Below are 27,483 nucleotides of genomic sequence, written 5' to 3' on the forward strand. Positions count from 1 at the left end.
TTTTATTGAAGGGGCGACGATTCGTTAGAGGTTGAGAAACACTGCTCTAAATGTAGGGAAACTTCTTTAATTAGGGTTCCCAACGCTGAGAGGTTCCCTTCTTGTCCAGGAATTTATTCTTGGAAAGGATTTAGACCACGTGTGAAAAGAAAACAAAGAAAGAGGAAGTAGACGAATAGTCTAGTGGTAAGGCACTCACTCACTCACCTTGTGTAGACGAGGTCTATTTTTCTTTCTGTTTTTAGATTGAAGAAGACTCAGGAGTATAGAATAATTGGATTTATTTTTTCTAATAAGTGAAGAAAAAAAGAACTTCAGAACGAAGCTAGTTAAAATTACAGTGAAAGAATCTCCACACGCAAGGTAAAAAGTAACGAACTCGAAACCCCTTTTGTGAGTACAAAAGGGGTTTCAAGTAGCACATTCCTGATTTTTTACATCCGTAATTTTATTTAGCTCTAACGGTTAGACGAAGTCATGAAAGGAAAGTTTACTTAAACATTTCTAATGTAGAAATAAACGTTTCATTACAATAGTGGATATTCCATAGATTTAATACTACTTAATTAACAATAAAAATGAAATATTGACCCAGCATTCTGTTAGATATTTATATTTCATTCAGCCTTAATGGAATACGTAATTCTTGCATAAACGAAGGTTGTTGTAATTTATATTTTAGGGCTTATCATACACAGCAATCGAGTATACAATTATTTACAATTGTAATAAATTTCATAATTAGCAAAGTGTAATAAATTGTTCTGAAATACCTCGATTGCTGTGTTTGGTAAGCCCGAAAATATAAATCGAAAATACGTTGAATAATAAGTTAAGGTCAGGAAGCAGAGTTATTAATACTAATTGTTGTATTGCGCATTTAAAATTATCGAAAACGTTCAAATTAAATGAATTTATTACATAAAATTAGGTTTAAATTATATAAAATAATTTCTCTGTCAAGCACGACTGAATGCTGTTTAGGAAACAGTAAAGATTAAAGCTAACGGTTAGTTAGATCGTTATTTCCTATTGGATAATGCAACGTCACGTATCAGGACCGAAGTATTTAAAAAAAATTCTAATAGAAGTTTTTTGAAGTTTAAATTTTAAATTTAATATTATAACTTTAAACGCGTTAATTGCAAACGTATTTAAATCTGCAGCCAAAGGAAAACTCCCTGGATAATTAAATCGAGGTGACGTCAGAGATGTCGTTTAGGTTACAGACGTCACTGCAACGTAAGTACGACGCCGATCCGAAATCGATAAAACATTCATTATATAGTTGGTATTTCCGCAAAAAATAATGGATATTTTCCTCAGGAACATAAAAAGAATATGACCAAAATTTTATCTCAATCGGTCAAAAATTACAGGAGTTGTATAAAATACACACCTGCAAACAACAGCTTGTATATTAATAATATCGACCTATAATCAACCTGTGAATATAAAATGTAATAAATTAGTTTAGAGAAAAATTTATATATTAATTTATAAGTTTTATTTGTATAAGTTACCTTTAGCTCAGAATATTTAGTCTTATACTGTAGTTTCATATACATTAATTTAACAGTTCGAGTTATTCTTACATACGGACCTAAACGTAGACTTCATCACGTCATAGAAGGGGTGTGTAAGCTAAACGAAATACGTAAAACATTCGGGTAGTGTGTTATTTTTGTGATAATTATTCAAATTGATTTCTTTTCGTAGTTTAGAAAATTTATTTTACTCTAGTAATTATTTTCCCCCTTGTTATATACAGCAGAAAAAAAATGCGGTGATCGATCAAAAAATAAATTTTCGAGATTTTTCTTTTTTTTATCTCGGGACTTTGAAACGTCGAGTTAATATTAAACAAAACAAAAAAAATCAAAAATTTGACTGTGTGTGTGTGAAGGGCGCGCGATTTTGTTCACTCTGTTTGAAGCTTAATAACTCTTGTGCTCATTGTCGAAAATTTCAGAAATTTTGCAGGAAGGATTCTATGCTACGGAGAAATTACCAAATTTAATGCTATTAAATTTTGATGGTTAATCGAGGTGGGAAGATAAACCTTAATCGTGTGTCATATCTCCAGTAACGGTCAGAACTAATGACGATTTTACTCGTTATTAGCATTTTGAATTTTTTAATTAAACCTAGCTTACCCTTAAAAAAGTTTTTTATGCCATTTTATAATAATTAAAAGTAAAAAAATTATTTTTAATAAAATATCGTAACAGATGGCGCCACAAAACGTTTCCGAAACTCGTTGCAGGATTTTTTCATCGCTCAAGTCATATTTCATTGTTCTTTGAAAGAAAATTAAACTTTTGAAAAAATTATTTTTCAAGTTTGCAAAAAACAATTAGATGTGTAAACATCATATTACTTATTTTAATCATATTCATTAAAACACGAGTATATAATTGAATGATAATACATAATAATGACTTATATAAGTTATGGAAGAAATTCTTCATTTTACAACTATTTAGTAATTGTATTAAGTATAAAACGTTTATAAAATATTGTATAACTTATTACATACAAATGTTTCATTCTTAAAACTGAATTATTGTTACGATAAATTTCGATCAGTAACCAAGAGAGATAATTTAAATAACAAAATGGAAATTTAAATTTCAAAAATCGTTAGTATTAAGCAGTTAGATTAATTAACTTGGTACATCTTTCGATTACACGGAATTTTTTTAGCAGTTTTAAATGTTATTGACGAAAAAGTTATGCAACTCGTTGCTACATTTTATTTTCTAATTTAAAACAAAATTTAACAGTTTTTAAACTGTTTATTAAATACTTTTAACTTGACTCTAACTCGTTACATGCAATTTAAGATGCATTGTCATTTAATTCGAATGGAACTTTGTCTTTATACGAAATAAGTTAAAGTCATTTATTTTCATTATTTTAAACATTGAAATAATTTTTCCGAGAAAGTATACAAGTTTAAAATAAGAATTACAATTTTAAACAAACCTCTTAACTTTTAATGTTTAAGATTCCATCATTTCTTTTGATATTTATTTTTTAATTGTCATTTTACATTTTTATTTTCCTAATTCATTACGAAATATGCAGTAACTCAAAGTCATTTGGCGAATGAAGCAACAAATGTAATAAGAACTTTCAATTTCTGGATATATATTTATATAATGTATAAATCTGCTTTATTGTTTCGTGTATAACAACAACAAAGATTATAACATATTTATTTTACTTCAGAATTTTATCTTAGAATAGAAGAGTACAGGAACAAAATTACTTAACAATGGTCATGAGACAGATCACATTTAGTTCAATTTAAAATTTAGTTATTAAAATATTCAATTTTTTGTTATATCTTGTTGGATTGTCTTTTCTTTTCAATCCAGCTTTCAACCAGTTTTGCAGTGATTGTCCATTAGTAAGATTTATGTGGTGTTCACAAATTTTCTGATCATTGTTGTTCCAACGTACTTTTCAGTTCATTTATAATAGTAATTTTTGAGTCTCCGATCTTTCCATCTAATTTCTTTTATAAATATCCGATTACATTTCGGTTTATAGTTAGTCTGTGACTCATTCGTTTTTTGCCAACAGTACAACACCCACTTTACAAAACCCGTGTTTTGGATGATACTTATGATGAAAATGTAAGATATTCGAGATCCGTAGTTTTCCAGCGGAAGTTTTTACATTTTCCAATAAAATGTATTGACATTCTTCAAGCATATTTCCATCATTAAACACATGTCTTCTATCTCTTCTATCTACATAGGTTGACATCCATGCCCATACCATAACACTTCTTTCTACATGTTTAAGGGAAATCTTGTGCCAATTGTTATTTTGTTTACAGTTCGACCAACAGAACCAAAGATGTTAAATTTGCAATCAACTAAAAATATTACAAACTTGAAGTAACGGTTTTATTTTAATTAAAGTTATTTTTGCCCATCATTTACATTTTGTGAAGATATTTTTCGTATAGACATCTTTTAAAAACAATTTTCAAAAAATTCACGAATGACACATCATCACAAAAAAGTTAAAATTTCCAAAATAGATTTCTGAAAAATTTATTGTTATTTTTGTAAACGCGTAAACTGTTCATCTGTAAACGTCGAATAATTTAGAAATAGAATATATATATTTTAAAACAATTTTGCGTAGAGAATAAAAAATTTATTCACTGTACAATATACATTGAAAATGAATTTTTCTGATATTTCAGATCGTTTTATTTTATTTATTTATTTTTTATTTAGCTGATCTTCACCCTGAAAATATAGAAAACAGAAAGTAAAAAGGAGAAAAACGAAATTCAATTTTCGGAAGAATAAAATCAATGATTTACTCTTAAGAATTTGTATTTTACACGTTCCAAGATTACGAGTTCCTCTTACGAGAACGATTCATGAGGAAAGTATACGTAACAAAAATCTTTTAAAAATACAATATCCTTATCATCTGAATCTAATATATTACATAAGTTTACATTTAAAAATAAGAATGAATACGAATATGAATAATACATTTCAAGTTAAATTCATGTAATATTAAATTTTATGCAATTACTTTAATGGATGTTGTTATTACTTTCAGACGTACTTTGGATGAAACATTGAATAAAGTTTTGAAGAGAATGCTGTCCAAGATTATGACAAAATTGTGTATTAGATACACTGCTTTATTTACATCAGTGCTCTTCGTTTAAAAATATAAAAGAAGCAGGAAATCCACTGCAAAGATATAAAAAGAATTCATAAAGATATAAATACACATGGAGAATATTTTACAGAAATTGTTTACTTTAATGTCATCCCTGATTAGCTGTTGTTGAAAATATTAATAACATAATACATTTATGGTCGAACTTTGTTATCTCTAAAATTACTATTTTGTGTTTTTATGAAGAAATTCACCTTTAAATATAAAACTGTTGTTATTTAATTTACTATTATTGCTAATTTTAATTATTGTTATTATTTAAGAAAGTTTTTTATACATAGATAAAATATTATTTAAAAACAATTTTTTTAATTGCAGGAAAAAAGAAAGAAAAGAAACTTTCATGTAAACATTGTAAAAAAAATTTCAAAACTAAACAACATTTGCAAACTCATGAAAAAATTCATACAGGAGAAAAGCCGTACAGCTGTGATGAGTGTAAAAAGCAGTTTTCACAAAAGTCCTACTTAATTCAACACCTTCGGGTCCACACTGGAGAAAAGCCTTACACTTGTGACGAGTGTAAAAAGAAGTTTTCACAAAAGTCCCACTTAATTCAACACCTTCGGGTCCACACTGGAGAAAAGCCTTACACTTGTGACGAGTGTAAAAAGAAGTTCTCACAAAAGTCCCACTTAATTCAACACCTTCGGGTCCACGCTGGAGAAAAGCCTTACAGCTGTGATGAGTGTAAAAAGAAGTTTTCAGAAAAGATAAGCTTAACTACACACCTTCGGGTCCATACCGGAGAAAAGCCTTACACTTGTGACGAGTGTAAAAAGAAGTTTTCACAAAAGGCAAGCTTAATTAGGCACCTTCAGATCCACAACAGACGAAAGCTATATGAATGTTAATTATATCCAGCTAAATTCATTCTAAATCATGATCTAAAATTACATTAGAATATTTACACTTTGAAATTTTGAACTTGAATTAATTTTTTTTTCTTTTGATGTATAATGATCGAAATATGTAAGCAAAATTGGTTATAAATTAAAATGATGTTCCTCTAATATTCGAAAAGTTTCAACTAAACAACATTACAATATTCAATATATAATTAAAATGTCTTTATGTAAAACTTTCTGGAATAAAAAGTCGTTTCATCGATACTTGCCTGTATTAATTATAGGGTAGTTGCACCAGTAAGTGATTAATTAATCAACTTGATAAGGAGATTTGAATATAATTACTTAACAGACATTTAACATAAGTACAGTGAAACCTCGGTATACGCCTGCTTTAGAATACGTCCAATTCGGAATGCGTCCTGTTTGGACGAAACTAATTTTGCTCAGTATATGACTTAATTCAATTACATGCGCCATCTATGAACAAGTAGCACTATCGGTGTACTAGACCAGATTAGACGTTGCGAAAGGGGTTAAATCAATTTTTAAACAGATGATTAGTGTTCTATAAGCGGAATAACGATCACTTGGCACGATTTCTTTATTTTAATATATTTGACCCTGTACATAAACTTGACTTCGGGTGAAAGGTGCCGTTTCTGTTTTCTCAAATTCTGCCATTTAATTATTATTATTGTTGTTATTATTGTCGTTATTGCGCTCATAGAACAATATAAAAAATACGACACGGTTTCAAAAAATGGCAGATTATTAGTATTAAGGAGAGTTTGATTTGATTTGATTTTGATTTAATGATTTAAATAATATAATCCAATATACTGTAATAACATTAAATATCTATAATAAAATTTACTTTTTTATTAATGTGCTCAAACAGTGTTTAAATTATTTTACAACCCCATTAATATACCATATCAAAAGGTGCTTTTTACATGAGAACGGATTAATCATTTTTACATTACTTCTTATGGGAAATGTTGGTTTGGTATACGTCCTATTCGGTATAAGTCCAAACATCAGGAACGGATTAAAGTCGTATAACGAGGTTCCACTGTAATGGTCATTGCTGGTTACCAAGAACTCGCACTACTCATTCAGAAAATGAATTCTTAATTTTCTGTAAAGTTATTAAATTAATGAAGTGATATTTTTAAAATTCAAAAATTACCAGTGAATGACCATATGCATCTAGTAGTTGACTAGCTGAGGGCTAGTGAACGATCGCAAGTGACTAGTAATAAATAACTAAAATTTTAGGATACTATATGCAATTTTATAGCACTGTATACTATATATGTATTGGTAATTTTATGTAATTCAGTTATGTAATTTCAGATTTAGTAATTATAATAGAAATATTAATTCTTAGAAAACGTTTTTAACTGAAAAATATCATATATACAAAGTTATACAAATTATCAGTTTGATAATCCATACAAAAATGTGTTTCATAGATAGTCAATATTACAGTAATATTTTAAATTTATACGATTGTTGTCAAATGCAATGGCTTCTTGAAATCTGATAACAAATTAAGTGAAATCTCATTTTCTCTCATTTGCAGTGCACATTTATATAGCCTTTATAATTAGTAGATTAATCAGGTTTATTTTTTTTTTGCTTCGCAGAAATACATTTTGAATAATCCGCCCTATTTGGATCAAAAGGAAACAAACCACATACTTCATACACATGTTGAATTGTTTCTGATTTCAAAATATTCTGGTAAGCTTCAAATAATACAGCTGCAAAGTTAGTTTTGTAAACTAATTTTGATGATTGTTTTTTGTGTTTTTTGACAATATTTCTTCTCTGATATTTATGCGGTCGAAAAATCGCAACATTACAAGGCTGGATAATATGAATTGCATTCGGCAAGAAACGAAAAAGGAGAATTCTCAACACAACTCATTTATATGTAATTTATGTTCATCAGGAAGCAATAATACAGGAATCTGACATTCTCGTCCAAAAGCCAGAAGTAGAAGACATTTGCAACGTATTCATAAAATGCGGCACTTATCATTTATCCTGAATCACTTCTGCCTACCGCAAAGTCATCTGGAACTGAATCTACAATATGCTTTGGAATTCTATTGTATGGAAACGCTATCATAAGATCCACTGACTGGTTCTTTGCAGAAAATTACACAAAACTGTAATACACTGTTTTTCTTGTCCTGATGCAATTTTATAAAAGTTATATGCGTTAGGTCCCAGACCTTTGCCAGTTTTTGCGAAAAACAACATTTCTGTTTCATTTGCATTGAAGACACGGGAAAAATTTTGCAGAATATCACTTGCATGCTCTCTCAAATAATTATTTAATTCTTGAAACCAATTCCTTATCATTTCTTATGAAACTGCTGCTCAACCTTTGGATATCACTTCTGCAAAAGTTTTAATTCATATGGAAAATACAGAATAAACAAAATACGTGGATTAGGCTACTTCTCGGCATACTGGTAGGAACCATTCAGGTTCAAGCACTTGTCGCAGTGGTACCTGCTTGAAGATTCCTGCGTTGTAGAACGCCAGTTTCTGGCCATACAACCATCAGCAAACAGCCAATTTAACTTCGTCGGAATGTAACATCTCTATCCAGTAATTTCTTCAGAAGGGAAACAGGACATCGAGCAATTTTTTCGACAGTGTCTTCAAACAAATGCGGCGGTTACTTTGAATCATTTGATTAACAACAGCGACTGTTTGAGGCGATGCTGCACTTATTAAACGAACTAACCCGTGCTCATCAATTACACACTGACGACCATTTTTAAACATTTCGCACCATGAAGCGAGGTAATTAGCAAATCCAAGAGATTAACTAAATTAAAAAACAAAATAATTTTTTATTATTAAAGCAGACAAATCACACCAATTGGTCATACTAAGAGCGGAAGACCTAAAATTTCAGAAATTAGAAATTATGTCAACAGAAGAATACGAACTCCTGTCTAAACACTTCAGGTAAGACATCAAGAAGAGACTTACAAAACTAATGAAGATGCACAAGAATAGATTTTCCAATCAACAACTAAAGAACATTTTAAACTTCGATAATGTAAGCGTTTCTAAATTAGATATAACAGGGGTGGCCAACAAGTCGATCGCGAAACCAATTTTGGTCGATCGCTCGCGATGTCTTGACTTAATGTGTTACACTTGTAACCGAACGAAACGCGTGAACGTAACGCGCAAAAACAATATGCATGCAGTTGTCTGAACTCGTAGAAAACAGCCATTTAGCTTGAATATTTGGTACTGTCATACGGTAACTTCTTTTCTTTAGTATTAACAATATTATTATTATAATTAAAATAAAGACTAAATCTGCCCAAAGAGGGATCACCATTTATTTCGTGTTCCAAGACAAAACACTTTTCGGCGACTGACCTTCCTTTTTAGGTTACTTGTCGCCGGAAGGTTATTAAAAAGTCCTTTTAAAACAGACAAAATAAATGGTGATCCGTCTTTGGGCAGATTTAGTCTTTATTTTAATTATAGAAATATTCTCCATCGGACGAAAATTCACTAATATTATTATTATTAATCAATATTATTCATCCACGGTGACAACGTTGAGTTTCAATTTTTCTTCTGTTTAAAATGTAAGTACTGTACAGTACCTTTTCTTTATGTTTTAAATTAAATTGTGGAATTTCTTACTAGTGTTGTTACCTTTACAAAATCGCTGACCCGGACGGCAGGTCAGGTTTGTTCAGAAGTTCCTGACGCATGCGCAATGTCATTTTACAATGAGAAGAATAATGTGCATGCCAGATCTAAATCGGTTATAGTTAGGGATTAGGACTTGCGTAGAAGTAACGTATGTAACCTAAATTAAGAAAGAAAGAACAGATAATTTAGCTGCATAGAAGACGTGTACGGACTAGGGATTGCAATTGCTGGATCCCTCATCCAGCAACCCAGCTGGATCCAGCGCATTTTTTGGCCGGCTGACTCCGGCACCAGGTGCCGGATCCAGCGCTGCGGATCCGCAAATACTTAATTAACTTTCTAAATAATGGCGCAAAAGTCTACGTTGTCGGCGTTGCCGCTTTGCTACGTGCGCTATTGTTCAGCGGCAAGAGTGACGTTGTCGTTCAGTGTGGTACGTGCTACACTCCCTCTCTATACCGCACCGCCCGCCCTTTTACCTCTGCTGATCTAATTGCCAGTTGACTTCCCGCTCTCGCTAAATGAAGTGTCTTCGCAGTAAATAAAATAAGTAACTCCTCTCCTAGTCCTGGTGCATAATTCTAATTTACGGTCAGTTGTGACGTCAATAAATAACGTGACGGAACGATTTATGTTTATTTGATGACCCTGAAACTAACTACTGTAGAAACAGGAAGGGCCTTCTTTGCAGCGGGATATATATACAATTCATTAAGAAGTGGGTTGGAAGACAACACCATCAATACCATTTGTTTCTTCAGATCCTACTTCCAGATAAGTAAAAAACAATAACAGAAGTGATTGATTTAATTTTATTTAATCCTTTAAAATACTTTATTCAAGACAAGACTAATATTTTATAACTTCTACTCTAATTCTATTAAGGAAAAGTTTTTAACTTTTATTCTATAAGTGGTTAGTGGGCAAGGCTAGGCAATTTTATTGTAAAAATTGGTGAAAAACTACCTAGTTAGTTAAATAGTTAATTAAATTAATGAGTATCAGTATCTTAAATATATGATGATACGAATGTATGTGATTCGTGATTGTGATAATAATAAATAACTACTAGACTACTACTAATTACTTACTACTACTTTACTAACACTAATAATTAAATTACTTATAAATAACTACAGACTGATATGTAGAGCTTATATAAGAAAACTGGTAAGACTGATAGCTTTTTAGCCACTGATTATCCGTCCTTACATTATTATATATTATTATAAATTAATTAGTTGTATTACTTTTGCTATTACAGTGATACCTCGGTTTTCGTCGATAATTCGTCCGATAACAATCGACGAAATCTGAAACCGACGAAAACCGAGACAAATTTTTCCATAGGAATAAATGTAAATTTGATTAATTCGTTCTAGAGACTCCAAAATACGCACCAAAAACACATTTTTTAGAAAATGAATATAGCGTTTAATACTAAAAACAATAAAAAATGAACATAAAATGAATATATAAGACTAATATAATAAATAAATGAACATTTAAGATGTTATTTATCTTTCTGAAGACTCTTCTTCGCGTATGAAAGACGGCGAGGAGTGTTGGAATCAACGATCGAAATTATTGTTAAATACTATTCGACATTGTCTCCGAAACAGAATCGCCATCTAATTGTTTTTGTTTGATCCAAATTAATAATAACTGTTCAAAATTTTCAATTGTTTCAGATCTCTTTCATCAGTACATTTACGTTTTTCGCTACATCAGCCTCCTTTAACGCTTCCTTTTTCGACACAATAGAACTTATTGTGGATGGCGATTTCTCGTACATGCGACTGATTTCAGCAATCTTAATGCCGCTCTCATATTTTTCTATGATTTTTTTTTCAATTCAATCGTGTTCCTCGCCATCTTCTTCAAAGGCCTGCCGGCTCTGAAAACTTTCTTCGGTCCCATTATGGAGCTAACAGTGTCAAGTTACTAAACTTAATGTGCAAAAAATTGCGACCGAAACCAAAGTGCCAATGATTGCTAATTGTTCGTATCACATATAATTTCGTTAAAAAAAAACACCTTACGATGCACTAACACTTTCGAGTATCACGCCCTGTCGTTGGCGAGACGATGCCTTCTCTTTAACCAGACGAAAGCCGCTTCCATTCTCCCGCCTAAATTGTCTTTATATATGCGCGACGGTGGCCAGCGGTCCTCCAATCAGCGTCCCCGCTCGTCTATAGCTTTCTCTTTTAAATCCAACGGATTGTACGGAACAATCATATTGGTCCTGGGGACCTATTCTGAGTAGTATCGTTAAGCTAACGAATACGATAAAAACCAGTTTCTATCGGAACCACGTGATTCGCGTTTAATCAATCGTGAAAATGCCATTCTGAGCTGTACGTTTCGTTTTCGGTTCCGATAGCCACGTGCGATAACTAAGCTTTTGTTATCGGTCACTCTCGAGCTGCCGTTAAGAACGTAACGAAAGTGAAAACAACATGGCGTCTTTTGGTGTAAGAATGATTTTACTTCACGAGCAATTGGAGAGAGAGTTAATAAACTATATTGTTGTACTGTTTAAAAATAATTATCTTAACTGTTTATGAATATTGATGGATAATGTAATTGCCTTCTTATTAAAATTTACAGTAAGTAGCTACAGCATGAACATTATTTCTAAGAAAGGTTTCATTCGCATATGTATAAATTAAAATGATAGTCATATATTTATATTCAAAATTATCAGTTACTTTTCGCCATCTTTCTGGATCTTTTTGTGAGCCGACTCTATCGGAATTCAGACGGTCGGCTATTTCTTGCCACAATTTCTGGCGATCTTTTACGGTAAAGGGAGCATCTAACTTCCCTGACATTAATTTAGGGTTGTCTTCCATAAAATTAACGAGCATCTCGAACTGGCGACTTGTAGTTCGCTGGCTTCGTTGTCCTTTCTTCGACATTTTAAAACAAAACTATTTCACTAGCGCTGATACACGACAATGCTAAAACCACGTGCTTCGCTTAGAAAATGGCGGGTTGAGATCACGTGACAAAAATATAATGTTAACTAAACTGTGATTGGTTAAAGCGTAATAGCTGTCGATAGCATGGAACCCGGACGCATCTCGACCGACTACCCGTAGCGAAACCCACTTAACGTGGAGCACAGAATAGCGATTTGTCTAAGGTTCGTTAACTGCCTTTCGCTAAGGGAACTTATCGAATGTCCCGTGTTTCGTCCTCGTTGAGTTATCGGAAGAGCTCAGAATAGGTCCCCAGATTCGACCCATCCTAACGAGACACGAGCCACCACGACAAACAGGAAATGAAAGCAATCGAATTGTTTCGCTAGACGTGCGGGTTAACGCTTGCACAACGAGAAACAACGCCATACTACAGAAGAAAACGTGAGTCGTCCTCTGATTTCGGCGAGGTCGCGTGGGCACACCGACGAAAACCGAGACAAATTTTTCACGAAAAAGATCGACAAAAAACCGAAACCGACGATAATCGAAGTCAACGAAAACCGAGGTTTCACTGTATTTAACTTAAAGATTACATTATAATTATAATCTAACTAAACATTCAAGTTAATTATCTCTATCTCAAGTGTTAAACCGAACCAAAGTTAAGTTTACTACCTCAATGTGTAAGAAGTTTTACTGATTTATAGTGACCAGTCTAAATAATAAAAGTTTCTTACGTATTTAAAAAAAAGTGTTTTTTTCCTTAAAAAATCATAAATTGCTGGATAGATAGATAGATAACACTTTATTGCACCAAAAATACATCCGCGCTGGATCCAGCTGGAATGATGACACTGCTGGATTGCGATCCCTAGTACGAAGTACAAGCAGAAAGAAAAAAAAAAAAAGGTCGAGAGGGAGGTTGCGCGTCAGCGTAAACAGAGTAGCATGATGGAATGGCAGATGAGTTTCAGTAAGTATGAGGTCTTTCGCTCTTCAAATGGTGTAAATTCATAAAAAATATTTGGAAGAACTTTATGTCGTCGTAATTTCACAATTTCTAGGAAATTCCCGGACGAAATTAATAGTTCATCCGAACAGTGAGTCAATTCCCGGACTGTCCGGGTGAAAACCGGAGGGGTGGTAACACTATTTCTTACCTATATTTTTATTTGATAAGTGAGCGTTTTCGGCAACAGACCTGTATATTTTTGGATTTTTGGAAATACGTCAACCGAGAAAAATATCCCAGTATCACCAAATGTAGCGAATATATTTATTCTTGTTTCGGATCTTCATACCTGTGTGAATTGCCATTTTCATACTTAACGAAGACTAAACAACATTCTGTCTTGACTGATTCCCATACTAAAGACTCATTATTATTATTGTAAAAATTCGAATCCGCCGGAACAAAAATTTAGCAATAAAAATGTTCTATTGTATGTTTCCCACGGAGTCAGGAATAAATCACAAGGAACTAAATCCAAAATGTGGTGGTTGGTAAAGAAGAGTAACGTGACCAAGAAGATAAAAAGGGAACAGAGAGGAAACGGGGGCGGTTACACAGTGTCTGTCTATTCCTATCAAGTCCCGTTACGCAGTGTCCGTCCGGAAGGAAGCCGACGCCGGAGAGAAAGACCGAGTCGAGAATACTCTTCCGAACGAGGACCCTCGTTCGGAAGTTTAGGGTACCCTCGATAGAGCGACGGCGATATTCGAATATCGCCGTCGCTCTATCGTCGGACCCATCCTTTTCCTCCACTCGCGTAACGCGTAACAAATTTAACCCGCCATCTTGACCGTGGGCAGGTCTCACCGACCTGTCAGCCAAAAAAAAAGGTACCGCTCCGTCCACTTCCCGGTGAACCCACATTATCTTTGTCAGGATATGCACCTAATTATGTTTCCTTGGTTATAGATGTGCAAACTCAGTTCTCCCATTAATGTTAAGGTAATAAAATAAATTCTAAATCTGTCTTTATCTGTAGCTAATTTGAATTAATAAATATTGTTAATAATTATTCGTGTTGTTTTAATTTCCCTGGACGTGAGTTTTTTGGCCCGTTAAACAAGTATGTTGCTTTTAACGTAGGTAGATATACGGGGTGTTCCAGTACGAGGTGGACTCCAGCAAATTATTGATAGATTAGCGAAAAGTATGCCTATAAATTTTATATCATTCTTCCATGATAAATTTTCCTGGCCCAAAAAAATCTCGAAAGTAAAATCTTATAATCAAATTATCAGCTATACTGTGCACTTTTATAACAACTTTTTCATATTTACGAATAAATAGTACCACAACTTATACATTGCAACTGATAAAAAAAATTAAATTATGTTTTAAGTTACTAAAAATATATCTTGAAAAAGTATCCAAAAATCGATGTTCTCAGGTACCGCCTGTACGGAATGAACTCGTAGCCGCAAATTTGGGTCTGGAAATTTATTTTCTTTATGAGCCTATATCTCGAAAATTCCCCCCGCAGGGGGGAGAGGAAGAGCATTAAGTCCTAACCTGAAGATCGGCTTCTATTGTACTATTTTAGATGTGATTTTTTGTTTTTAATTACGTTTAGTCTTCATTGAGTACTTAGGGATATTAAGTTGATAACATTTCAGACATTGATATAAATAGTTTTATATATTTCGATTTTTTAACCAAATGTTCGAACCGTTTTAAATTCGAATTTGTTATTGCATATTGGTTCGATTATAGAACGATTGTAAACGTTCCAGAAAATTTATCAATTTAAAAACAGTTGGTTTGATTCTCAGCAATTCTCAGCGGTAGGTGTTATATAACAATTTACTATGGTTGTTGAAATATTGAATGTAAATAGGGTTTGCTTGCAAAATCCGCGCGAACGAAATCGCAGATAACAGCTGGGAGATGTGTGAGTTGAAAGTGTTAAGAACGGAAGTGTTAAGAGAAAGCGACGTACAAGATTTACAGGAGCAGATGCGGTTTTATGCGTTTTTGCAGGAAATGGAACATATTTTTAGACCCATCTAAAAATTCTCTAATTAGTCTCTGGAAACAGTGGGACCTAATTCTTGCATTCTGTGAAAACGGGTAAGGTTGGCTATAACATAATAATCTTAATCTTCGCTATTGTTATTTTTTGCCCAAGCAATGCTGGACTTATCTGCTAGGAAAAGAAAAGTTTTCTAACGCATGTCTTTTATATTAAATTAAATAAATTTTATGGGAAATTTTTTGATTTATTTAAATTACGTAGCTAATCGCAATATTGATATTCGTGTCCGGACTATATTGACAAGTAACTCTTAGACATAAAACATATTATATTTTAATGTCGATCTGAACAAAGACGTACTAAAAGAATTATACGATTTAATATCATTAATTTTTACGGTACCATCTACCGATGGGTATGTCGAGCGCAGTTATTCGACCACGAAGCAAATTCGTACATTGGCCACAAAAACTCGCTCGGTCAGAGGAAAAATTGTCGTCGCTAGCCTTGCTTTCGATAGAAAAAGAGCTTTCAAATACGTTGATGGAATCGACGACCAGCGACTTTTATGATAAAGTAATTAACGACTTTGCGGAAAAAATCGCCGAATGCCACGCATGTACGCTAACGAAAAAAAAATTGGAAACTGTTGCCCCAGACCATCACTGACGAGCGATTAACTGATTGTCCCTGTAAGTCGACTGTTTACAGAAACACAGCATCCCTATCATCAAATGTCACGTCGTGTTAATTCGTGACGAGATATCAATATTTTTCTGCAATTTTCTGCTTATTTGTAAAAATAAATAAATAAACTTTGGTTAAGACATAAAGGATATAGTCAGCAGTTCATTTATAAGACTAGAATGATCAGTTATTTATCAAATTATCATACATTGTTACATATTAATTTTAATCAATATTTTATTTAAAAAGTCTTATGCTTTTAACCATTATAAAATGACAGACAGCTTAATTTTGATTAATTAATTAGTACTATCGTATTTGCCTTTGTTTGTTCCAGTGTTACCTTTTTCCTGTCTAACGTCTCATTTAAAAATAGCTCTCTAGGGACCGGTCACAGTGATGGGAAATGCAGACCACCTAGCAAAACATTTTCTGAAAATCGAGTGTTTAACTTTAAGACTGAAAGTTACACTGTCTACAGCACTATGATAGACGTGACGGTAAATTACCAGACATTGAAGTAATGGAATCTCCAGTGCAATTTTAGGGTTCTTTTTACGTGAAACATAATTATTTTATTATTTTGTCGTATCATTAACATTATTATTTGTATTACTATGGTATACCATTACTATTATTATTCCTTACGTTTAAAGCTTATAGAACTATAGATTTTAATATAGTGACGTCATTTCTTGTTTTGCTAAAAAAAAACTAACTTTAGATTTAACCCTTTTATGTGGTAAAATAAAATTTTTATTTCTTAATATTTATTTTCTCATATTTTCGTTGTTTGTTACATATTATGACTCCACATTCGAATAATCTTCACACGTTACTTGCGCTTGGACGAATAACACAAGTCTGACATGAAAATTGAGTAGCATTGTCGCAGCATATTCTTTAATTATTAATTTTATGAACAATTTCCTCGTACCCTTCTGTTCGCTAACACGGAGAGGGTCAGAAGTACGGTCCGGCCCTCTTTTTGTTAGCGAATCAGTTTATCAGAAGCGGATGCACGTGTTAAAAACAGTCGATTTTCCCTATATGTAAATTAACATAGCACACTCTCGGCCACATAAATTTTGAGTAAATTTCTTGAATTTCTTCAACTTTTTAATTAAAATTTCTTTACAAATCTAGAATTTTAACAAATTTTTTCTATGTTGTAAAAGCAGACCCTATTCTCTAAATGTAGGGAAATTTCCTTAATTAGGGTTCTCCTCGCTAGGTGGTTCCCTTCTCGTTCAGGAATTTATTCTTAGAAAGGATTTAGACCACGTGTACAAAGGAAACAAAAGAAACAGGAAGTTGACGAAAACAATAGTCTAGTGTTAAGGCACTCTCTCTGTGTAAACGAGGTCTATATTTCTTTTTTTTTCAGATTGAAGAATACTCGGGAATAAAGAATAATGTAATTTATCTTTTCTAATAAATGAAAGTGAAAAAAAAGGAACTTCAGAATGAAGCCAGCTTAAATTACAGTGAAAGAATCTCTACAATCAAGGTAAAAAGTAACCTCTTTTGTGAGTAGTAGCGATTTCTTTATAATAAAAATTAGTGATGTAACGAATATTCGGTTACTACCCGGTATTCATCCTATTCGGCCGAATACCGAATACCTAAAAACAGGAGTAAGAAATAACAAAAACACAGTAAATTAATCATTTTGGTAACTTTTATTAATACTGAACATTAAATTATAATTATTAAAGTTAATAAGAAATAGCATCTAACTCTAGTATTAAATTATTTCGTAATTAAATAGTATTATAGCCTTTATCTAGCCCGATATCTTATGGCATTGATGGCGTGTAGGTTAGAATGTATCGGGCATTAATGTTATTGTTTAGTTAATTATGTTATATTCGTATTCGCGTATATTTTAATATTTTTTACGATATTTTAAAATGATTTACGAAACGTTTTATTGAAACTTATCGTATTTAATGAATGAATTATTTATCTATTTCTAGAAGATCAGTAACTAATATACAATTTATTTTTATATATAAAGCAAAGAATGAGCATTTCTCATTATATACAAAAGATAACATTTGAAATCATGTTAATTTTAAAAATATTGACAAAAACAATAGCAACAAAATATCACAAAACTTCACAAATAGAAACCCCCCAATATTATATTTGAACTGTTCCACAACTGGGGAGAAACTAGACCATATGTCTCCACTAAAGTGTATCCTTAGGGTACTATTCAGTCTACAAATACGTGGTAAAAACAAAATTTTAGTGCTTAATTAAAAAGTTAAAAAGATCGATTGCAAATAAAATAACTTATAAGTCAAAATTTACATCTAAATACCAACAACTGCCGAATCATATCGGGCTATTTACGGCTATTACATAAATTATAAAGCAATTTGGCACTAGAGGTAGACGTTAGGCTCCATCTCATATTAACTTTAATAATTATAATTTAATTAATTAATTTAAATAATTTAGACCTACTGGAAGAAAAAATCGTAGTGACAGCGAACCAATAGAGAGCAGGGTGCGCGATTCTTGCCATAATGCGGTTTGCGCGCAAATTTTCGTGCGTGCATTAATCAAGCCGAATAGTTTTGACAAATATTCGGCCATTCGGCCACGCTCCTGGCCGAATATTCGGTATTCGGCTGAGGCCAAATTTACTATTCGTTACATCACTAATAAAAATGAAACCTTGACCCATAATTCTGTTAGATATTTGTATTTCATTTAGTCTTAATGGAATTATTTTTATTTTTAGTGTTATTTATCAATTTATATTTAAATTTTTACGTCTTTTGAAAAAAAACAAGTAAATTTCATATTATTCAATGTTATTTTCGCATGAACGAAGGTTGTTGTAATTTATATTTAAAAGCTTATCATACACAGCAATCGAGTATACAATTATTTAAAATTGTAATAAATATTATAATTAGCAAAGTGTAATAAATTGTTCTGAAATACTCGATTGCTGTGTTTGTTAAGCCCTAAAATATAAACCGAAAATACGTAGAATAATAATAATTTAAAGGCATTAAGCAGAGTTATTAATATTAAATGCCATATTGTTTATTTAAAATTATCGACAACGTTTAAATTAAATGAAATTATATGAATAAAAATGAGCTTAAATTATGTAAATACTAAAAATTTTCCAGTCAAGCACGACTGATGCTTCTTATGAGAAAGAAACGATTGAAGCTAACGGGTTTCTTAAATCGTGACTTCTTCTTGGATAATACGTTACGTGGTCAGGACAACATTTAAAAAAAAAAATTTAATTGAAGCGAAAGAATGCCGCTGAGCTTTTTTAAGTTTAAATTTTAAATTTAATAAAGTAACTTTAAAATACGCCATTTGCAAATATATTTAAACTTGCAGTAAAGGGAAACTCCGTGGTGAAAGGTGAAAATCACGTGGCCACTGAGGTCACTGCAACACTGCAACGTAAGTACGACGCAGATCCGAAATCGATAAAACGTTTATTACGTAGTTAATATTTCCGCAAAATAATTGTCGTATATTTTCAGCCAGAACATAAAACCATTATAAACGAAATTTCATGTGCATTGGACAAAACTTGCAGGAGATAAAATAGTTATTTATAAATAGGCTTAAGCCTAGTTAGGCTTAACTAATAGGCATATTTTTCCCATGCTGTTTCAAAGTTCGGAACGAAAACTGACAGATAGGTTTTCGTCAGTTATAATAACTGACGGAACGAAAACTGACAAGTATAGGTTATAATAAAATCTTTGTTCTATAGCCAATCCACATCTAAATTCCACGTCATGTGGACTAGTTACGCGAGCAAACGTTGTGTAGTTTGCGGCTGCTTCGTGCTCGAGTAGCTCACCTAGCAAAAATGGCCCATAGCATCATGGGAAAAAAGGCGGGGCTTAGGAGCGCGACCGAGAGTACGCTAGCTCTTGCTTCCTGTAGTTTGCGGCGGCTCTTAAGAATTCCATTTTAAAATAGAAAAGTAGAGAAACAAAATTACGTAACAATGGTCATGGAACATATCACATTTACTTCAATTTAAAATTTAGTTATTAAAATATTCAATCTTTTGATATATCTTGTTGGATTGTCTTTTCTTTTTAATCCAGCTTTCAACCAGTTTTGCAGTGAGTGTCCATTAATAGGATTTCTGTGGTGTTCACAAATTTTCTGATTATTGTTGTTCCAACGTACTTTTCAGTTCATTTATAGTAGTGATTTTTGAGTCTTCGATCTTTCCATCTAATTTCTTTTATAAATATCCAATTACATTTCGGTTTATAGTTTGTCTGTGACTCATTCAATTTTTGCCAACAGTACAACAGCCACTTTACAAAACCCGTGTTTTGGATGATTATCATGATGAAAATGTAAGATATTCGAGATCCGAAGTTTTCCAGCAGAAGTTTTTACATTTTCTAATGAAATGTATTGATATTCTTCAAGCATATTTCCATCATTAAACACGTCTTCTATCTCTTCTATCTACTTAGGTCGACATCCACGCCCACACAATAACACTTCTTTCTACATGTTTAAAGGAAAGCTTGTGCCAATTGTTATTTTGTTTGCAGTTCGACCAACAGAGCCAAAGATGTTAGATTTGCAGTCGACTAAAAGTATTACGAACTTGAAGTAACAGTTTTATTCCAATTTAGAGTTATTTTTGCCCGCCATTACACTCTGTGAAGATATTTTTCGTATAGACATGTTTTAAAAACAATTTTCAAAAAATTCACGAATGACGCATTATCACAAAAAAGTTAAAATTTCCAAAATAAATTTCTGAAAAATTTATTGTTACTTTTGTAAATGCTTAAACTGTTCATCTGTAAATGTCGAATAATTTAGTAATAGAATATATATATTTTTAAAAATTTAGCGTAGAGAATAGAAATTTTCTTCACTGTACAATATACTTTGAAAATGAATTTTTCTGATATTTCAAATCGTTTTATTTTATTTATTTATTTTTTATTTAGCTGATCTTCACCCTGAAAAAATAGAAAACAAAAAGTGAAAAGGAGAAGAACGAAATTCAATTTTTGGAAAAATGAAAACAATGATTTACTCTTAAGAATTTGTATTATACATGTTCCAACATTACGAGTTCCTCTTACGAGAACGATTTATGAGGGAAGTATACTTAACACAAGGCTTTTAAATATACAATATCCTTATCATCTGAATCTAAGATATTACATAACTTTACATTTAAAAATAAGAATGAATACGAATATGAATAATACATTTCAAAGTTAAATTCATGTAAAATTAAATTTTATGCAATTAATTTTATGTATGTTGTTATTACTTTCAGACGTTCTTTGGATGAAACAGTGAATGAAGTTTTGAAGAAAATGTTGTCCAAGATTATAACAAAATTGTGTATTAGATACACTGCTTTATTTACATCAGAGCTCTTCGTTTAAAAATATAAAAGAAGCGGAAGATCCACTGCAAAGATATAAAAAGAATTCATAAAGATATAAATACACGTGGAGAATGTTTTACAGAAATTGTTTACTTTAATGTCATCCCTGATTAGCTGTTGTGAAAAATATTAGTAACATAATACATTTATGGTCGAACTTTGTTACTTCTAAAATTACTCTTTTGTGTATTTATGAAGAAATTCGCCTTTAAATATAAAACTATTATTATTTAATTTACTATTATTATTGATTTTAATTATTGTTATTATTTAAAAAACTTTCTGTTATACATGGATAAAATATTAATTTAAAAACAATTTTTTTTAATTGCAGGAGAAAGGAACGAAAAGAAATTTTCATGTGAACACTGTAAGAAGAATTTCAAAACTAAACAAAATTTGCAAAGGCATGAAAAAATTCATACAGGAGAAAAGCCGTACAGCTGTGACGAGTGTAAAAAGAACTTTACACAAAAGTCCGACTTAATTAAACACCTTCGGGTCCACACTGGAGAAAAGCCTTACAGCTGTGGCGAGTGTAAAAAGAAGTTTTCAGAAAAGGGAAGCTTAATTAAACACCTACGGATCCACACTGGAGAAAAGCCTTACACCTGTGACGAGTGTAAAAAGAAGTTTTCAGAAAAGGGAAGCTTAATTGCACACCTTCGGGTCCACACTAGAGAAAAGCCGTACAGCTGTGACGAGTGTAAAAAGAACTTTACACAAAAGTCCGACTTAATTAAACACCTTCGGGTCCACACTGGAGAAAAGCCTTACAGCTGTGGCGAGTGTAAAAAGAAGTTTTCAGAAAAGGGAAGCTTAATTAAACACCTACGGATCCACACTGGAGAAAAGCCTTACACCTGTGACGAGTGTAAAAAGAAGTTTTCAGAAAAGGGAAGCTTAATTGCACACCTTCGGGTCCACACTGGAGAAAAGCCTTACAGTTGTGACGAGTGTAAAAAAACGTTTACACAAAAGGGAAACTTAATTGCACACCTTCGCGTCCACACTGGAGAAAAACCTTACACTTGTGACAAGTGTAAAATGAAGTTTTCAGAAAAGGGAAGCTTAATTAAACACCTACGGATCCACACTGGAGAAAAGCCTTACACCTGTGACGAGTGTAAAAAGAAGTTTTCAGAAAAGGGAAGCTTAATTAAACACCTACGGGTCCACACTGGAGAAAAGCTTTACAGTTGTGACGAGTGTAAAAAGAAGTTTTCAGAAAAGGGAAGCTTAATTGCACACCTTCGGGTCCACACTGGAGAAAAGCCTTACAGTTGTGACGAGTGTAAAAATACGTTTACACAAAAGGGAAGCTTAATTGCACACCTTCGGGTCCACACTGGAGAAAAGCCTTACAGCTGTGATGAGTGTAAAAAGAAGTTTTCACAAAAGGGAAGCTTAATTAGGCACCTTCAGATTCACAACAGACAAAAACTATATGAATGTTAATTATATCCAGCTAAATTCATTCTAAATCATGATCTAAAATTACATTAGAATATTTACACTTTGAAAGTTTGAACTTGAATTAATTTTTTTTTTCTTTTGATGTATAATGATCGAAATGTGTAAGCAAAATTGGTTATAAATTAAAATGATGTTCTTCAAATATTCGAAAAGTTTCAACTATAAAACATTACAATATATAATTAAAATGTCTTTATGTAAAACTTTCTCGAATAAAATGTCGTTCCATCGATACTTGCCTGTGTTAATTATAGTATAGTTGCACCAGTAAATGATTAATTAAACAACTTGATAAAAAAATTTGAATATAATTACTCAAAAGACATTTAACATAAGTACAGTGAAACCTCGGTATACATCTGCTTTAGAATATGCCCAATTCGGAATACGTCTTGTTTTGACGAAACAAATTTTGCTCAGTATATGACTTAATTCAATTATATGCGCCATCTATGAACAAGTAGCACTATCGGTGTACTAGACCACATTAGACGTTCGCGGTGCTACGGTTTATAACTTTGTTAAATTTCTTCTGATTTTAATTTGTAAGTAAAATTTTTATTGTTTTTAGTAATCATGAATTGCAAAAAGGCAAATGAAAAGCAATAGAGAACTAAAAAAATGACTAGAATCACAACGGAACTGGAAAAAAGAGATTGTTTAGAAATATGAAAGTGGCATGAATGTCGAGATTTAACTGTTGCATACCGTATTCTGAGAACAACGATATTGAGAATCGTAAAAAATAAAGACTTTATTAAATCTGCTAACGTTGCAAAAGAGGTTAAATCAATTTCTAAACAGATTATTAGTGTTCTATAAGCGCAATAACGATCACTTGGCACAATTTACTTCTTTAACATCGTTGACTCTGTACATAATCTTAATTTTGGGTGAAAGATACGGTTTCTGTTTTTTCAAATTCTTTTGCAATTTAATTATTATTATTGTTGTTGTTATTGTTTCGTTATAGAACAAATATAAAAAATACGACACTGTTTCAAAAAGTGGCAGATCATTAGTATCTAAGAAGAGTTTGATTTGATTCGATTTGATTTTGACTTAATGATTTAAATAATATATTACAATATACTGTAATAACTTTAAAAATTTATAATAAAATTTATTTTTTTTTAATGTGCTCAAACAGTGTTTAAATTATTTTACAACCCCATTAATATACTATATCAAGAGAGGTTTTTTTTACGTGAGAACGGATTAATCATTTTTACATTACTTCTTATAAAAGTTGGTATACGTTTTATTCGGTATAAGTCCAAACATCAGAAACGGATTAAAGTCGTATAACGAAGTTCCATTGTAATGGTCATTGCACGTTACCAAGAACTCGCACTACTCATTCAGAAAATGAATTTTTAATTTTCTGTAAAGTTATTAAATTAATGAAGTGAAGTTTTTAAAATTTAAAAATTACCAGTGAATGACCATATGCATCTAGTAGTTGACTAGCTGAAGGCTAGTGAACGATCGCATGTGACTAGTAATAAATAACTAGAATATTAGGATACTATATGCAATTTTATAGCACTGTACAAGGACGACGCCAGCCAATGGGTAAGGGGGGGCAAGATGATGTAAATTGATAGAGGATATGAATTGTATGTAGGTAAAATAGAAACGATTCATAAAGTTTTAATCATTTATTATGTACCGGGAAAGAAATATCTCAAATAAAACATTTTCTTTAACCTACAAGAAGTCTAAAAAGATTATTTTAATTAAAACTTAGCATTTAAAAAACTTTTTCGAATTTCTAGGGGAGGGCAACTGTCCCTCTGCCCCTCTCCCTGGCGACGCCCTTGGCACTGTATACTATATATGTGTTAGCAATTTTATGTAATTCAGTCATGTAATTTCAGATTTAGTAATTATAATAGAAATATTGATTTTTAGAAAAGGTTTTTAATTGAAAAATATCATACATACAAAGTTATACAAATTATCAGTTTGACCATACAAAAATGTGTTTCATAGATAGTCAATATGGCAATAATTTTTTAAATTTATATGATTGTTCTCAAATGCAATGGCTTCTTTGAAATCTGATAACAAATTAAGTGAAATCTCATTTTCTATCATTTGCAGTGCACATTTACATAGTTTTTATAATTAGTAAATTAACCATGTTTATTTCTTTTCGCTTCGCAGAAATACATTTTGAATAATCCACCCTAGTTAAATAAAAAAAAAAACAAACCACATATTTCAAACACATGTTGAATTGTTTCTGATTTCAAAACATTCTTGTAAGCTTCAAATAATACAGCTGCAAAGTTAGTTTTGTAAACTGATTTTGATGATTGTTTTTTGTGTTTTCTGATAATATTTCCATTCTTATATTTATGCGGTCGAAAAACTGCAACATTACAAGACTGGAGAATATGAATTGCATTTGGCAACAAACGAAAAAGGAGAATTCTCAACACAACTCATTTATATGGGATTTATGTTCATTAGGAAGCAATAATACAGGAATTTGGACATTCTTGTCCAGAAGCCAGTGGTAAAAGACATTTGCAACATATTCATAAAATGTGGCACTTATCATTTAAACTGAATCACTTCCGCCTACTGCAAAGCCATCTGGAACTGAATCTACAATATGCTTTGGAATTCTCTTGTATGGAAACACTATCATAGGATCCACTGACTGGTCCTTTGCAGAAAAATTACACAAAACTGTGATACACTGTTTTTCTTGTCCTGATGCAACTTTATAAAAGTTATATGCGTTAGGTCCCAGACGTTTGCCAGTTTTTAGAAAAAACAACATCCCTGTTTCATCTGCATTGAAGATACGGAAAGAATTTTGCAGAATATCACTTGCATGCTCTCTCAAATAATTATTTATTTCTTGAAACTAATTTCTTATTATTTCTTACGAAACTGCTGCTCAACCTTTGGATATCACTTCTGCAAAAGTTTTAATTTCTATGGAAAATACAGAATAAACGTAATATGTAGATTAGGCTACTTCTCGGCATACTGGTAAGAACCATTCAGGTTCAAGCACTTGTCGCAGTGGTACCTGCTTGAAGATTCCTGCGTTGTAGAATGCCAGTTTCTGGCCATACAACCATCTGCAAACAGCCAATTTAACATCGTCAGAATGTAATTTCTCTATTCAGTAATTTCTTCAGAAGGGAAAACAGGACATCGAGCAGTTTTTTCGACAGTGTCTTCAAAGAAATGCGGCAGTTACTTTGAATCATTTCATTAACAACAGCGACTGTTTGAGGTGATGCTGCACTTACCGAACGAACTGACTCATGCTCATCAATTACACACTGACGACCATTTTTAATATTGTTGGATGAACGCTTGCTGCGAGGCTTAAGCGTCCCGTAAATGTTTAGTTGCTGGCTGGTCGTCCTCTAGCAGTGAAGTCAGAGAACAGCTTGTAGGTGTGTATTGATGGGAGCGGCGGTGACGCCCGCTAGTAGCGGAACGTTTTGATGTACTCTTAAAATAATAGTCAGGGCTTCCTGACAGGTGGAAAGAAGATTGAGGTTAAGATAGTTGGAGATCTTGGGGTTATGTGACATGATGAGAGGATAGTCGTTTAGAATTTTTTGCCAGATATTGTTGAAATTGGGGCAGTAGTCGAGATTGATGCGAAGAAGTGTTGATCTGGTCGGGGGAAGTACTACATTTGTCCGTCTCTTTAATTTTCCGGAAGAAGAGAGCGTGATTCGTAAGCAGGAAGTTGGTCCTGGCGCGATTGACGAGGACGTTGGAGGGAATGCTGGTATGCGAAGAGTCGTTCAACCAGGGGTAATTGGAGTGGTTACGGTAGTGATTCCAGTCGTCTTCCATGTTCTGTTGGTGATCATAGCGCAAGACCGCGGAGAGGTTTTCAGGTGTGATGTCGTTGAAGTTGACAGAGGTGGACTGGTAACTTTTGGTGAGGGCGTCAACCTTTTCATTGATTCCGATGACTAGATGAGCTGGAGTCCAAACAAGATGTAAGTGTTTGCCATGGCAGTAGTGGATGTGGAGACGTTCGTGAATGCTTCGATTGATGGTAGGGGAGTTGACATTATAATTAATCAAGGCAGAGAAGACAGATTTGGAATCTGTGCAGATGACGGCATTGTCGCAAGGGGTGGTGGCATAAGTGATTGCCTGCAGGATGGCATAACCCTCGGCCGTGAAATATCGCCGCAGATGATGGTGGGGATGTGGGGGATGAGTGACAGAAGGGTATCGAGGTAGGGGTTCACACTGCGAGCAGCAGACTGGGGTGAGTATGCATTAATGAGACGGATGAGAGAGGGGGTGTAGATGGTCGTGATGGTCCATTCGGGGTCACCTGGAGAGAGGGACTGCTTCAAAGATACCAGAGAGCAGGGGATTTGTTTGAGGATGTAAGTGATAAGCCCACCGTCTTTACTATGGACACGGTAGGTATAATAGGCATTGTAATTCGGTAAATTTAGGGTGCGGTTCGGTTGAAGCCAAGATTCCTGGATGAGAATGATTTCAAACATTTTTCCATGTGTCATCAGCTTTAATTTGAGTTATTTTGTTGGAGAAACTGGTAGCATTCCATTGGAGTAGTTTCATGAAAGCTTGGATTAGTTTTTGGGTGGAGGAGTTGGGGTACGTCGTCGCTGGCCTGAAGGGAGGGCAGTAGTAGGGGTGTTACATTCAGGTTCTTGTTTGGAAGTTTTAGTTTT

At 32.8% G+C, this 27,483-nt stretch overlaps 1 protein-coding gene across 1 annotated transcript; it reads left to right on the forward strand.

Annotated features, from left to right (window-relative positions):
• Positions 1–1,211: 1,211 nt before the first annotated feature.
• Positions 1,212–22,765, forward strand: LOC136970580 (zinc finger protein 271-like). The gene is made up of 4 exons (XM_067265029.1): positions 1,212–1,242; positions 5,041–5,571; positions 8,459–8,564; positions 21,634–22,765. The coding sequence occupies exons 1-4, from the start codon at positions 1,212–1,214 to the stop codon at positions 22,763–22,765; spliced, it is 1,800 nt and encodes a 599-aa protein (XP_067121130.1).
• Positions 22,766–27,483: the final 4,718 nt, after the last annotated feature.

Source organism: Centruroides vittatus, unplaced genomic scaffold (genome assembly GCF_030686945.1).
Source record: "Centruroides vittatus isolate TY-2023 unplaced genomic scaffold, ASM3068694v2 contig_2033, whole genome shotgun sequence".
Lineage (NCBI taxonomy): Eukaryota > Metazoa > Arthropoda > Arachnida > Scorpiones > Buthidae > Centruroides > Centruroides vittatus.